Source organism: Sapajus apella, unplaced genomic scaffold (genome assembly GCF_009761245.1).
Source record: "Sapajus apella isolate SASKATOON/1434 unplaced genomic scaffold, GSC_monkey_1.0 scaffold2, whole genome shotgun sequence".
Lineage (NCBI taxonomy): Eukaryota > Metazoa > Chordata > Mammalia > Primates > Cebidae > Sapajus > Sapajus apella.
The window spans coordinates 1,855,170-1,871,546 of record NW_022436942.1 but is presented as its reverse complement, the minus strand read 5'-3'; the positions used below and the strand labels follow the sequence as shown (position 1 = coordinate 1,871,546).

Sequence of the window (16,377 nt, the reverse complement as noted above, 5' to 3'; positions counted from 1 at the left end):
CTGCACTTTTTCTGTGGAGACAGATGGTATTCTGTCATTCAAAAGCCATTAGAATGAAGTCTAGGAGCTGAAACCATATTTGAGCTCATGTGGTATGTGTTGATTCTGAACTGGTCCCATTTAGAGAATCCAGGCCTAGAAGTCTTGAGATGTCATAGACTGGAAACTTAATTCCCAAGTGATCCACAATCACTGGTATAATTATTCTCCCCACTTCTTTATTCTGAGATCTATTATACCTGTGGAAATGGGAAAAATAATGTGTGTTGTTTAAAGAGTAAAGATATTGATCTGTCAGAGACGCAGAACATGAATTCCTTAGAAGTCCCTGTGCATCCCTCATGGTCACCCCCCACCCCACTTTCTTTTCCCAAAGAGAACTACTGTTCTGACTTTTGTCTTAACTACCCCTTGCTTTTCTGTGTAGGGAGTATCTCTATACAAAAAAACTCTAAAAACCTAAAAAAATTGATTATTTTACTTTTTTTTAGTTTACTTGGTTTTGAACTTTATATAAATTATTTAAAACATGCAGTATGTTTTTGTGACTTTTTTCCTCTCAGCATTATGGATTTGTGTGTATGTGTGTTGTTTTTTTTTTTAATTTAGAAGACAGGGTCTCACTTTGTCACCGAGGCTGGAGTGTAGCATGCTCACTATAACCCCCAACTCTAATCCTCCTGCCTCAGCCTCCTGAGTAGCTAGGACTATAGGTGCACACCACCATGCTTGGCTGACCTTTAAATTTTATTTGTAGAGACAGCGTCTCGCTGTGTTGCCCAGACTGGTCTCAAACTTCCAGCCTTACGTGATCCTCTTACCTTTGCCTTCCAAGTCTCCATGTTGGGATTATAGGCATGAACCACTGCACCTGACCAGCATTATATTTTTTGATTCATCCATGTTGAGTATAGCTGGATTTCATTTTTGCTGCTGTTAGTATTCCATTCAGTAAATAAGCAATATATCCATTTTGCTGATGGAAATTTAAAGTTTCCAGTTTTCTCAGGTTTTCTTTGTTGTTCAATTACAAGCAATGGTGCTAAGGCATTTCTTGTACCTGTCAGCTCATACACAGTAAGAATTTTTCCATATACCTAGGAGTGGAATACCGTCATGTGTTATGTATGTGTTCACCTTTCTTAGGCAACGCAAAAATGGTTTCCAGAGTGGCTGTACCAATTTACATTCCTGCTAGCAGAGCATGAGCATTTCCGTTGCTCCACATCCTCACCAACACTTGATATTATCAAGTTTTTCAACTGTAGCCATCATATATTAGTGTATGAGTACAGTTTCTGGAGCAGTTTCCTGGTTACCAGTGAGATTGAGTATTTTTTCATCCATGTGTTGACAACTAGAATTTCTTGTATGAAGTGCCTATTCAAGTATTTTATCCAATTTTCTGTTGAGTCATTGGTCTTTTTCTTAATTGATTCAAAGCCGTTCTAATCTAAATATTAACCTTTTGTTGTTTATATGTCTAACAAATATCTTTTCCCAGTTTGTGGCTTATGGTTTCATTCTCTTTATAGAATCTTTCAATCAACATTAACTTAAAGATCATCACATTTAACAATCTTTTCCTTTACTATTTTTACATTTTATGTCTTGGGAATTTCTTTCTATGAAATAACACAAAATACTCTCTCCTTTAGAGTTGTCTTAGTCCATTGGTGCTGCTGTAACAAAACACCTTAGGCTGGGTAGTTTATAAACAACAGGTAGTTATTTCTGACATTTCTAGAGGCTGGGAAGTCCAAGATCCAGGCACAGGCAGGTTCAGTGTCTAGTGAGGGCTGCTCCTGCTTCTACGATGGCATCTTCTTGCTGCATCCTAACTTGGCAGAAGTGGCAAAGGAATGGAAAGGACAGACTTGTCCTCTCAGTCCTTTTATGGTGGCACTAATCCCATCTGTAAGTGTGGAGTGTGCATGGCCTAATCACCTCCTAGTGGCCCTACCTTTTAATATTATTGAACTGGGAATTAAGTTCCCCCATGAATTTTGGAGGGACACAAACATTCAAACCATAGCAAAAGTTCTCTATTTTTGTTTTTTACATTTAGGTCTCAAATCCAACTGGATTTGTTTTTGTATTTGGTATGACACAGGGAGTCCAGTTTCATCTCTTCCATGGAAAAAAGCAATTGGTCCCAGACCATTTATTAAAAAGTGATTTTTCTCCACATTGATGTGAAATATCACCTTTGATATTTAGCAGATGTGCATATATACATGTCTGGACTCTTTGTTCTCTTCCATTCATCTATCCTCATAGCAGCATTACACTGTCTTAATTATTGCGGTCTTTTTTAAGTCCTGAGGTCTGATAGGGCCAGTCTTTCACCTTTTCCTTGATTATGCATGACCCATTGCTCTTCTATATACAGTTTGCATAGTTGTATATTCCACTCGAAAGGGTCCACCAAAAATTAAGTATTTTGAGAGGATTGCACATTTATTTTAGGAGAATTTACATCTTTAGCATATTGAAGCCTCCAATTCAAAAGCCTGGCATATCTTTCCATTTATTTGGATCTTTTAAATGTTTGTAAATAAAGCTTTATAGTTTTTTTCCATAAAGACCTTACACATTTATTTGATTTATTCTTTAGATACTATGTATTTTTGAGATTATTATAAATTCTATGTTTTAAGTATCATTTTCTTACTATTTGTTACTTTGGATAGAAAAGCAATTAATTTTTATGTATTGGTTTGTATACAGCCAACTTGATATATCCTCTAACTTTAATGATTTATATGTTGATTATTTGGGGTTTCTGTGTAGTCAATTATATTATTTCCCAATAAGAGAAAAGCAATTTTATTTCTTAATTTTATATTTCATTTTTATTTTTCTTGCCTTACTCTACTGTGAGGTCTTATAATATAGAATTAAATAAGGGTGTTCTTGTTTCTGATCTTAAAAAGAACACTTTCAATATTTCTTCCTTAATATTTCTGCATTTATTGAAATGCTTGTGTAGTTTTCCATTTATCTATTACTGTAGTAAATTATATTAATTAATTACTAATATGAAGCTACTGTTGCATTTCTAGGATGAGACTGTCTTAGTCATAGTGGATGATTAGTTTTATACATTTCTGAGTTTTGTTTGACAATATTTTGTTAAGATTTTGTATTTTTTTTGTGAATGAGATTGGCCTGTAATTTTCCTTTTGAGGTTTTAATACCAAAATTATGTAAGCCTCATTGACAAAGAAAAGTTGGGGGTCAAGGTAGTCCCTCTTTTTTCATATAGTGAAATAGTTTGTGTAAGGAAGAATATAGGAATATTCAGGTTTTTATTTCTTTTTGTTTCAATTTTGTAAGTTAAAATTCCGTAGAAAATTTTCCATTCCTTCTAAATTTTTAAATATTTAGCATGATTTTCAATGATATTTTATCTTTTAAATTAATAGAGAATCTAAATTATGACCCCATATTCATTACTATTTTTATTTGTACACTTTTTTTCTTTGAAAAACCTTGCCATAAAGTTGTTAGAGTTTCCAATCAGTTGGAAGAAACTGTTTAGCTTTTTTGATCTGCACTCTTATGTGTTTATATTCTATTTCATTATTTCAGGTCTTATTTTTATGATTTTCTTTTTTCCAGTTATTTGGATTTATTTTACTGATCTTTTTCTGATTTCTTAAATTATTATTAAATTTCAATCTTTCTTTTTTTAAACATTGTTAAAATTTCACTCTAAGTAATGCTTATGCATCTCCACACATTTTTATGTGTAACGTTTTTTATTATTTAATTCCAAATATTTTGTAATTTAACATTTGAATTTCCTCTTGTCTCATGAATTCTTTGTGGGTTTCTTAATTTACAAAGTTATAGGGATTTTCTGGTTATCATTTTGTTACTGGCTTCCAACACAATTACACTGTAATCAGAAAGTTTTTTATCTATGATATCAATTTGTCAAAACCTTTGAGACTTGGTTTTTGGTCCAGTATATGGTCAGTTTTTATAAATGCACCATAGTTGGCCAAAAACAATTAACACTGGTGTTTCAAGCTGCTAGGCATAGTGGTCCATATATGTCTATTACTATCAAGTTCACTGATTGTGTCAATTAAATCTTCTGTGTCATTATTTTTAGTACTTGATCTGTCAGCTACTGTTAAAGATGTGTTAAAAATCTTTCACTATTATTGTAAACTTATTACATTCTACTTGTAAATTTGTTATATATTTTCAATCTGTGTTATTAAATACAAATTACTTTAAACTTTTTATATGCATTTTAATATGAGAAGTATAGTTAATTACAGGACTCAAATTTAGACTATAGGTTATTTTGGTTCAGTGATTCTGATTTTTATGTTTTGTAAAACATTTAATAAACCTCACTTGAGGCAAAAAGGATTTTTTAAAATCACACTTAGCAATTCAGAGTTAAAAATATTACTGATGTCTCTTGACCTTGTTAACCCATTTCTGGGATACTATCCAAAATAACCAGAAATAGATAAAACACTTTATATACCAAAATATGTATTTGTACTGGCAAATAAAATTAAATGTAGATTCTAGCAATAGGAGAGTGGTTAAATAACTGGACACAGCTACATGATAGTGTATTATGCACACATTAGAGTCATCTATAAGAATTTGTGATAAAACTGGAAAGTTATTATGTCACAATGATACATAAATAAAGCTGACTACAGTTGGCCCCTCTTACCTGTGGGGGATACATTCTGAGACTCCCCAGTGGATACTTGAAGCTGCAAATAACATACCAACCTCTACATATATGAATTTTTCCTGTACATACATACCTATCATAAAAGTTTAATTTGTAAATTCAGCACAGTAAGAGATTAACTACAATAATTAATAATAGAACAATTATAATATTATGCCAGCACCATTACTCTTGTGCTTTAGGGCCACTATTAAGCAAAATAAGGGTTCTTTGAACACCAACACTGTGGTACCACCATAGTGGATCTGATAACGAAGCCAGCTACTCAGTAACTCAAAGGCAGGTGGCATATACAGCGTGGATATACTGGACAGAGGGATGACTATGGTGTGAGATTTCATCATGCTACTCAGAACCATGTGCAATTGATAACTTATGAATGTTGTATTTCTGGAATTTTCCATTTAATATTTTTAGACTGAAGTTGACTTCAGGTAACTGAAACCACAGAAAGCAAAACTGCAGATAAGAGGGGACTACTGTATACTGTATGATTTCAATTACCTTAATGATAACTATAGAAAAAAATTCTAAGAAGAAATATCTCAAAAGGATTGTAACATTGGTTGGTGTAATATTGGAATTGTAACATTAGAAAAAAAAATTTGTTTTTTCCTCTTTCTATTTTTCTGTGTTTCTGCATTTTCTACCATATTCAAACTTCTTTTATATGGGGGAAAAGCCTTAAAGACATGGACTAACAAATGCATATTTAATTAATATTTGAGTGTACATAATTAGTCTTTCACCCTGTGTTATGTTGGTTTTGGCTGGTGTGTGTGTGTGTGTGTGTGTGTGTGTATGTGTGTATTTGAGAAGAAGTCTCGCTCTGTTGCCCAGGCTGGAGTACAGTAGCATGATCTCAGCTCACTGCAACCTCCACCTCCCAAGTTCAAGGAATTCTCCTGCCTCAGCCACCTGAGTAGCTGGAATTACAGATGCCCGCCATTGTGCCTGGCTAATTTTTGTACTTTAGTAGAGTTGGGGGTTTTGACATGTTAGCCAGGCTGGTCTCGAACTCCTGACCTCAGATTGATCCACACACCTCAGCCTCCCAAAGTGCTAGGATTAAGGCATGAGCCATCGTGCCTGGCCTTGGCTGATATTTTTAAAATATCAAGATAGAAAAGTCATTTAAAATGTGTGATATGGATATGTACAAAGTAAAAGTTAATAGTTAAACTAAAGATCTTGTTTTACTCTGCTGGCCATAGGTAAAGTGTTGAGAGAGGAGAACCAGTGCATTGCTCCTGTGGTTTCTAGCTGCATGAGTCCAGGAACAAGACCAACAGTTATGGGATCCTTCAGCTCACACGTGACAGAGTTTCCACGAAAACGCAAAGGAAGTGATTCAGACCCATCCCAGTAAGTGAATTTGTTCCTCTAACCCGGTGAGATCTTTGACTCTCTGAGAAGAGGAAAATATTCCTTTTAAAATCATTAATTATTTCCAAGTTCATGGTAACATTTAGGAAGGGGAGATTACTTATCTGCTCAACTGCTACCTTTGTCAATGACTGACTTGGAACTTTTCCATCCAGCTCTGAAGAAAGGTATTTAGGAGGGTCAGCTGGAATCTGAAAGAGACGTAGGAACATGAGTTTAATTTGAGTAATGTTTATGATTATGGCAAGATAATTGCCTTCCTTATTAAAATACTTATAAACACGAGGAGAACACCTTGCATGCTTGACTTAAAATAATAATTACTACTTCTCACCTTACTCATCATGTATAGGGTAACCAACCCTTGGTTATCTGTGGTCAGTTTAAAAATATACAACTCTTATTTTCCATATTTATTAAGTCAAATTGATAATAAAGTCAATGTTGAGAATACCCACTATCTTCTTATTTATTTTTGTTACCCCTGAACCTTCAGTCCTAAATATTCTTTAATGACTTCCCCAAAGCTAGAGTTTATATGGTGAAAACATCAGGGCAAGCCAGGTACAGTGGCACATGCCTACAGTAGTAGCTGTGTGGGAGGCTGAGGCAGAAGGTTCGTTTGAGCCCAGATGTTTGAGACCAGCCTGGGCAACATAGCAAGACTCCATCTCTAAATAAATAGATATAAAATTTAGAAAACATTAAGGAAAAATAATGATAGCCACCTACAGCAACGCATCTTAGGCTGGTACTTTACATAAATGTGAGAGTTGATGACAATTCTCCATCATGAATAAAGGGAAAAATCCTGAGTTGGGGGTCAAGATAAGGACATAGTAAAACATCCTAGATCTTTTTTACTCAGTTCTTTCCAATACACTTTACACTTTAGCTTTAGTTCCCAAGACAGCAGAGTCAGTGTTATTGAAATGTAAATACTGAAGCACTTCCCAAGCCATATATAAATGATTTGAAGGTTTTCTACTGTTTTTGTCTGTCTCTATTCTCTTAGTCTCGTCTATTAACATGGATGCTTCTGGAAACTACAGTTGATGAAGTGACACTCTATTTAGACTGTCTAGCTGTTTTCCATCCTAAATTATCAGTCAATAGCCCCCACTTATCTTGAGCTAAAAGTGACTGTTAGTTCTTTTTATTTTCTTCCTTATTCTTCAGAATCATAAGCACCACTTTTCTTTCTTGGTATCTAAATATGATTTTAGCAATTGAAGTGGGAACAGTGAATCTAGAGGTAGCCCAGCTTTGTGCCACATGGGGGGCACAGATGAGATCTTACAGTGGTTTTGGGGGTGAATTGGAAATTGAGGTCAGTGCTAGCAAAAATATAAGAAACATGCAAAGTACTGACAGTACTGGCATTTTTTTGGCAGCAAACAACCCTGAATATTATTTAGGTAACTACTCACATTTTAGAAAAGGAAGAAGCTAGAACTCAGAAATGTGAAGCTGCTTGCCCTGCATCACACAGCTTGTTAGAATGCCTGATTCTGGATGTGGTATTTTCTCCACTTCACCCAGCTTCCTGTCACTAGGTAACTGGACAGAGTAGGCTACTATCTCCATTTGAGGACAGTCTTGCTGTCCATTCCCAGAACATCTGGGTAGGGGGTGACCCAAGGCCTCCTTCCTTCCAGGTCAGGAATCATGACAGAAAAAGTGGTGGAAAAGCTTTCTCAGAATCCCCTTACCTATCTTCTTTCAACAAGGATAGAAATAACAGCCTCCAGTGGCAGCAGGTAAGTCCTGGACCATCTTTGACATACTCCCCTACTTGAAGAGGGCATAGAGTAGCAGTGAAAACATATACTGATATGCTCATCATCTATCCCAGAGCTTCTCCTTTCTGCCCCAGTCCTTCCTTTATCCTACCATTTTCTATTCCCTTTAATGAAATTACGGATGTCCAAGTACGTGATGCTGATTATGTAGTGTCCTTCCCCAGGACTCAGTGCAGGAAAGCCAGTCAATAGGTGAGAGTCAATATGTGACAGTCAGTAGACTAGGAGAGACAGAGACACAAAGGTACAAGAAACTTGTGCAAGTGGAAAAGATACAAACAATTATTTTATACCATCATAACTGCAATAATAGAAACCCTGGATACTATGTCAGCAAATAAAGTTGGGCATTTATACAAGATTTAAATACTTCTTGGAAAAGTTGACTTAAGCTAAGTTTTAAGTAAAGAATAGAAATGTGTCTATAGCCACACGTGATAGCTCATGCCTGTAATTCCAGCACTTTGGGAGGCAGAGGTGGGAAGATCGCTTGAGCCAGAGGTTCGAGGCTCCAGTGAGCTATGATCATGCCACTGCATTCCAGTCTGGGTGACAGAGGGAGACTCTGTCTCTACAAAAATACATTTAAAACAGAAGAGAAGAAGTGATTCTACAGAGCAGGAGTGGAGAAGATATTTTAGGTGGAAAGAACAGCTATGCAGATGTACCAGTGTGTAGTTGCATACTCCTGCTTAGGAAATTAGTGGTTGTCACCGTAGAGCAGAGGGTGCACTTGGAGTGGAGTGAGCTCTGAGATTTGAGGGATAAACACAAACTAAGTCATGAAAGATCTGCTGAACTGAAGAATCTGAAAACTATCTTGCATGTAGTAGGAAAAGTGAAGAATTCTAAGCATGAGAAGAACTTGATCAGATTTATATTTTTTAAAGAATTGATTGCCTCTGCACCTTTTCATTTTTATTATGGTGAATATATATATCCACACACACGCACACACATAAATAACATGAAATTTGCCATTTGAACACTATTAATTGTACAATTAATTGGCATTAATTTTATTCAGTATTGTAGCATCACCTCTATTTCTAAAACTTTTGCATCACCCCAAAGAGAAACTCTGTGCCCATAAACAACAGCATTCCTATTCTCCTCTCCCCACATCCCCTGCTAACCTCTAGTGTATTTTCTGGCTCTATGAATTTGCTTATTCCAGGTATTTCACATAAGTGGAATTATATGCTGTTTGTTCTTTTGTGTCTGACTTATTTCACTTAGCATAATGTCTTTAAGTTTCATCCATATTATAGCATGTGTCAGAATTTCATTCCTGTTTATGGCTGGATAGTATTCTACTGTGTGTATATACCATCTTTGATTTATGCAGTCCTCTGTTGATGAGTTATTTCCAGTTTTTGGCTACTGTGAATAATGCTGCTATGAACATTGATGTACAAATACCTGTTTGAGTCCATTCTTTTGGATATATGCCTTTGAGAGAGTTGCTGGGTTATATGATAATTCTGTTTAGTTTTTGAGGAATTGCTATACTGTTTTCCACAGTGGCTGCATCATGTTACATTCCCATAAGTAGTGTACAAGAGTTCTGTTTTCTTCACAGCCTCACTGATACTTATTATTTTCAATTGCTTGATTATAGCCATCCTGGTAGGTGTGACTGGTACAGTCTTACGTTTTCAAAGAATCACCCTGGAAACAGCATGGAGGATGGGCTGAAGGAGGAAAACCCCACAGACAGACAGAACAACTGAGAATAGCTTTTGCCAAGGACTGGGTTTTCTCAGCATTGACCAAAGAGCGTGGCCCTAGACAGGAAGGGCAGGGAAAGGAAGGGACATATGACACACTTAGAAGATAGGATCTCTAGGACTTCATGATTATTGATTGGGGAGAGGATATAAAGTATGCCCAAGTTATCTGTCTTGGGCTCCTAGATGGAGGGTGGTATTTTCATTCACTTAGATTGAGGCAAAGATGATGAATTCAGTTCCGGACACACTGAGAATGGGATATTTATGGAACCTTCAAGCAGGAAGTTGGACATGAGGATTTGGAGCTCAGGGTGGAGGCCTGGCCTGGTGTTAGAGATTCAGATATCATTAATGCACAAAAAGTACTTGAACTGATGATGTGAGTGATGTCACTGGGAGAACCACATAGAGTGGGGGGGCTGGGGGTTGAGGATATACTCTAGGGGTTCTGACTTAAAGACAGTAAAAGACGAGGGGCAGCCTGTGCAGAATATGAGAAGGCAGGGATCTGAAGTGGGAGCGGCACACAAAAATCGAAGGAAGCACGTTTCAAAAAGAGGAACATCTGAAAAGTGGCAAATCTGGAGAATCTTTTGAGATTGCGCGTGCCTCTAGCTTTGTCTTTGGTTGATTTAGAAACAATGCCTACATTTCATTCAAAATGCAGTGAAAATAGTTTTCAAGGAAACTGCATTGTGTTTGGAAACTATGTTACTGTAATGTAAGGTGCTACACTAAGAAAATGTATCCAAGTAATGTGAACATTATTAATACCAGGAAGCTTATTAAAACTCATTTGTAAAAATTTGTAAAATATTAGGATTATAGACCAAATTTACTAATTATCTCCATTCGTGCTACAAACAAATTTTTTCACTAACAAGAAATTGTTTGACTAACAAGATCCTGCCTTTATTCTATTCTGCCAGGGGCCATTAAATAGAAAGATATTTGCATTTAGTAAGTACAGTATATTTGAATTTCACCGTGGAAGCAAATTCACTCAGTGAGTTCATTTGCTAAAATGCCAATAATCAAAGCAAAAACGTGGTTTTAAAAGGTAAACTGACTCTATATATATGTATGTTACTTCAGTTTCAAAAGGTAAAATTTTAAAGTTTACCTTTTGAAATTGAAGTATACATATATATATATACACAATTGAAGTATATATATATATATATATGTATATATATGTATGGTCCTTCATATCTATAGGCAACCAACCAAAAATTGAAAATATCCAGAAAAAAAAAATCAAGTCTGTGTTGGACATATCCAAACTTATTTTTCTTGTTATTATTATGTAAGCAATACAGCATAACAACAATTCACATAGTATTTACATTTATTAGGTATTATAAGAAATCTAGAGATGATTTAAAGTATATGGGAGGATGTACACTGGTTATATGCAAATACTATGAAGAGACTTGAACATCCACAGGTTTTGGTATCTGCAAGAAGCTCTGCAGCCAGTTCCCCCCGGATACTGAGGGACAATTATATATAATCCCAGACTGTTAGGAAGAAAATTATTCATCTGTGTAATTGTTTTCTGTTTATCCTTTTAAGATGGCTGAAAAGAGAAAGGGAAAAGAAGCTTACTTAATATGACCCTCTCTTTTGCTTTAGAGAAGCTGTTTAATTTTATTTTACAACCACACAACAGGCTGATGGTATTGAGAGAAATGGCCAGGTATGGTGGAAGGCACACCAGCCTGTGTCCAATAGGCTTCACTTGGCCTCCTACTAGTTGTAGGACCTTGCACAGTCATTAACTTTACTCAACTCCTTCATCTGTAAAATGGGGACAGTAATAACTTCATCACTGTGCTGTGAGAATCAAATTAAGTGAGGAAATATTTTTGATAAAGTACCATAAATATAAAGGCTCTTCTTGATTTAAACTGTAAAAAGGAAAAGCACCACTTGATTAAGTGTTTGTCTTAGTTGTCCTTTTTATTTGGAATATTTATAAGCATCTCTTCATATGTTTGATTAAATTTCCTAGAAGCATTATCTTTTTAAGTAGAAAAATATTAAAGCTTCAAAAGAGTTCAACTGAATAAAACAGTTCTAAAGTAGGCCAAACTTTTCTCAAAGCCTGAACAATGTTCATTGTTAAAAATCTGTAAAGAAGCCGGGCGCGGTGGCTCATGCCTGTAATCCCAGCACTTTGGGAGGCTGAGGCGGGTGGATCACGAGGTCAAGAGATCGAGACCATCCTGGTCAACATGGTGAAACCCCGTCTCTACTAAAAATACAAAAAATTGGCTGGGCATGGTGGCGCGTGCCTGTAATCCCAGCTACTCAGGAGGCTGAGGCAGGAGAATTGCCTGAACCTAGGAGGCGGAGGTTGCGGTGAGCCGAGATCGCGCCATTGCACTCCAGCCTGGGTAACAAGAGCGAAACTCCATCTCAAAAAAAAAAAAAAATCTGTAAAGAAGGAAATTTGTTAAGATGAATAAGAATCCTTAAAATAGTTATCCATAAATTGTACTTCTGGGAATTTATCCTAGAGTACAATTCAAGATGCACCTACTACAGTATTATTAGCCATATTATTTATGATTTTGAAAATATTAGAATGTTGAAATATCCAACAATAGCAAATGAATAAATTATGACATAACTAATCAGTGGGCTACTGTTTAATCATTTCAAATTATGTTCTTCAAGAATATTTGAAACTCTATAGGCATATGTTAGGGTGTTAAGTGAGTAAGACGACATGAAAATTATATACTGTGATCTGAGTTTTAAAGTTTTTGGTTAGCCCATCAATGATCTTAGTAACTTTAATGTTAATTCTATGAAAATCTTATTCTTGCTTAAGTTTGCCATGAGATCGTATCTAAATAGCATATCAGTTATTGTTTACTGTCAGTTAACATAACTTTTTTTATCCTCATGAGAATGGGGTTGCCTGTCAGCGTTAAGAGGAGAATAGTTCATGCACCCTAATAATCATTTCAGGTCATTAGGTGCTCCAGGAAGCATTTACCTCTAAAGATTTTTATAGGAATTAGGATGATTGGACTTAATCTCACATTTCTTTCTTTCTCAAGAATTACAGAAAAGCTATTTCATGTAGTTTGATATTTTATCCTTGATATTTTATCCTGCTTTTTTGTAGAATGGAAGATGGTGAACACCAAGTTAAAATGAAGGCTTTCAGGTACATTGACTTGTTGAGATGATACATGGTGGGTGGAAAGGTAGACAAAGGCAAGCCTGTAGCCTAAGGCAAAGATGATGCCAAGATAGAAGGGCTTGAAGATGAGGCTTTTCTCTCTTGATATGTTCTGAGAAGCAATGTTATGAGGCACCTCTTGTCTTGCTTTTCTGTTTATTTGGATAACATTTTGGCTTTCATCCCTTTAACTTCTCTTAGAAAAGCTTTTTTTTTTTTTTTTTTTTTTTTTGAGAAAAAAACTGTTATTTTCTTTGGCACTAAAGAAAAATTGATTCATGATTTAAACAAATCAGAGTTACTTATGAGGAGCATCTGACTGTTAGAAACCCATCCTCATAAGTTCTTTGTCAATTATTTCAACATATTTCTCAACAAAAAAAATTATTTTTCTACATCTGGCAACATGGCCTATCAGAGTTGTGCCTTTTTTCCATTTATTTTGTTTCCTGAAAGGATTCTACAAAATACTGCCATGGTTCAAAGCGGCAGTAACTGTACACTGAATTAGGGGCCAGAGCTCTGATGAATTATTAAGCAGAGAGCTAGCCTCTGGATAAATCTGCCTTTCCTTAAAGAAAGCCTCCAGAAACCTTTTCAGGTGCAACTCCTTTAAGTAAAGTACCGTATTCAGACATTGGTTCTTTCACCTTGCCCTGGGTTTCCTGGCTCCTAGCATCATTATTCACCTTCTCCACAGTGGGCTTTCTCCCACCCTGCTCTCATCTCTCTCCAGATCCTGGCTCGGAGAGAGTACTCCTTCCTCTGCTAGACATCCTGGAGTCAGGCTCCGCTATCCATCACTGCTGTCCGGGCTGACGGGAAATACTGTTAGAAAGAAGAGGTGATCCTTCTAGTGAGAGTGTAACGACAATATTCTTTTAATTATAACATTTTAATTTTAATTGGATTGCTCTGTAATCCCAGCTCCCTGGAAGGCAGAGGCAGGAGGATCACTTGAACCCAGGAGCTTGAGGCTGCAGTGAGCTATGATCATACAACTGCGCTGCAGCCTGCGTGACAGAGTGAGACCCTGTCTCTAAAAAGAAGAAAAACATCTAATTGCTCACAAATAGGACAAAGTATGAGTAGATAACTGAATTTTATGTGAATACACATATAACCTGAATCCTATCCATTTCACCCAACAGTATGTATTTTGTTCCAGGAGTATCATTGCCAAGGGTGAGTGGTTGGGGCAGGGAGTGTGTTAGCTCCCACAGTCTTCATCAGTGTTCCTCCCTACCCACCTCCTTACTCTTTCATCTGGAAAAATTATATTTTCCTTTATCCTATTTAAAGTCTTTGTAAAAACAGATTAAGGCAGTCTCCCATTTACCCTCTTTCCCATCAGACTGCCCCCTGAACTATTCTTAAAGAGAAATTCTGGAGTGGCTGTGTGTTGTGGGAGAGGGATTTACAGCAAAGTGTGAGAAGTAAAATGATGTAATTCTTGAATCTAAGATACACTTATCCCCTCTACGTTTTATCTTCTGTGGAAATTTCGTATCATCAGTGACATCTTCCTGTCAATTGGCAGCACTTCTTTCCCTTGTGATGCCTTAAATAATAGTACATCTTACAGTTGGTGGCTCATAGAGTTGATGAAATAATGGTAGTGGTATGAAAGGTACTGAGGTAGCTTAGAGAAAGCAATGATTAATCATGCAGTAATCACAGAAAGCTTCCCAGAAGAATAACAGAGCTGGGTTTTGAAGAAAGAACAGAATTTCTCCAACAGTGTAGTTGGAAAGGACTTTGTAAGTCTGGTAAAGAGCAAGGCGTGGAGGAGATGTGAGAGAGCATGGCATGTGTGAGGATGAGCACGTCTTCAGGCACTGCTGCTGTGTAACATTTAGAGCTGTCGGGAAAAGTCTGGAAGAGAGAAACTGGAGTTGAAGACCTGAGGCAGGTCAGGGAGAACCTTAGCATGTAACTAGGGAATCTGGCTAGTCTTCTTGGGCAGTGGAAATGCAGTGAACAGTTTTATGCAATGGGATTAGGTGACTTGATGTGTTTTGTTAGATAATTCCAGAAGTCATAGGATAGATAGGGAGAGGAAGGAACATCAGTTTAAAAGATTTTAGGGTAATGCAATGAGCCCAAATTAAGGTGGTGACAGAAGAGATGGAGAGGAAGAGAAGACATATTTAAGAAATATTTTAAGATCTAGAATCTATAGGAGCTTGTGATTATTTGGCTCTTTACGGTGAAGAGGAAAGGTTCTAAATAGGAGTATCCAATCTTTTGGCTTCCCTGGGCCAAAAGGGAGATGTTTTTTGTCTGATTTTTTTAGCTCATTAGCTATTGTTACTGTTAAAAATCACACACAAAAATAACTCACAATCTTTTTAGAAAGTTTATGAATATGTGTTGGGCCATATTCAAAGCCATTCTGGAGCACGGTTTGGACAAGCTGGGTTTAGACTGTGTCTAGTTGTGTTACCGACCAAGATAAACCCCCTAGAAGGAAGAATAAATCAGGAGTAGTGCAGGAAGAATTGAAAATGGGGTAGATTGCAGAGAATACATTCAGTTTGGGGTTTCTTGAGTTTTAGAGTTCTTGAGAATCATTTAGGTTTGTAATTCTAGTTTCAGAGGTCAGGAATTGAGTGAAGTATGAATGAGATAGTGTTGTAAGAGCAAGTAAGTAGCTTATGAGTAGCTGTAAAGCCTTGTGAAGGAATGAGATCTCAGGGTGAATAGTGAGTGAGGAGAGAGCAGCCCTGAGCAGGGAATCTTAGTGCACACCAGTATTTAAGGGCTAAGTAAGAGCTGGGGGAGGAGACAAGGGTACTGAGCCAAGCAGGGAGAGTGGAGGAGGACGAGGAGCCAGAGAGGCTGTGGAGACCAGTGGAGAATGAGAAATGTCAGCAGTGTCAGATTCAAGGCAGGGGTCAGCAAGATTGCAAGAGAGGAGGATGTTTGCTAGGACAGTTTCAGTGAGGCAGGGGTTCTGGAAGATTGATGTTACAGATGGACAGAATGCCTGAGAAATGAAAAACTGAGTGGAAACTGCACTCTTTCAGGGAGGCTGCTGAGGGGAGAAGATGGTAGCAAGAACAAAAAACAAGTAGAATTAGGAAAAGGGTTTTTTTCAAGGGGATGAGACTTGAGCACATTTATAGACCCATGATAAGGAACTGTGAAAATGATGAGGTTAAGATGCTGACGACTATTTATGCAAATACCAGAGAAAAGTTCGTTTTGAACAGAAGGGCACCCATCTCTTCCTCTAACATTGGAGACAGGTAGAAAACCCCCCTGGGCTCCCCGACAGATGTCTTTGTTCTTAAGGATTTCAGAAAATGAGGTAGGAAGGGACCGACCAAGGGCAGCGAGTTTTATGAATGCTGTTCCTGGTGTCAGCAGCACTTTCTTCTTTCCTCAGTGGCAACTGCAGGCCCAAGTTAGGAGGAAGAAGGAAGAACAGTGTGTGCCTGCTGGGCTCAGCCTCTGCTCCAGTGACACCACGGTGTGACTAGGGGTCTGTTAAACGGTAAATATAAAGGAAGTTCTTTTTCCCTC

General features: G+C 37.0%; 1 protein-coding gene across 4 annotated transcripts in view; it reads left to right on the top strand.

The window, feature by feature from the left end:
* ARNTL2 (aryl hydrocarbon receptor nuclear translocator like 2) overlaps positions 1-16,377 on the top strand; it is an 81,930-nt gene that overhangs the window by 34,624 nt on the left and 30,929 nt on the right. Inside the window, exons 2-4 of one of the 4 annotated variants that reach the window (XM_032283835.1) lie at positions 5,947-6,097; positions 7,777-7,878; positions 12,793-12,834. In XM_032283835.1, coding sequence (XP_032139726.1) covers positions 5,947-6,097; positions 7,777-7,878; positions 12,793-12,834 — 295 coding nt within the window. The remainder of the gene's footprint in view (positions 1-5,946; positions 6,098-7,776; positions 7,879-12,792; positions 12,835-16,377) is intronic. The other 3 variants (XM_032283841.1, XM_032283848.1, XM_032283855.1) reach the window with 3 other exon arrangements.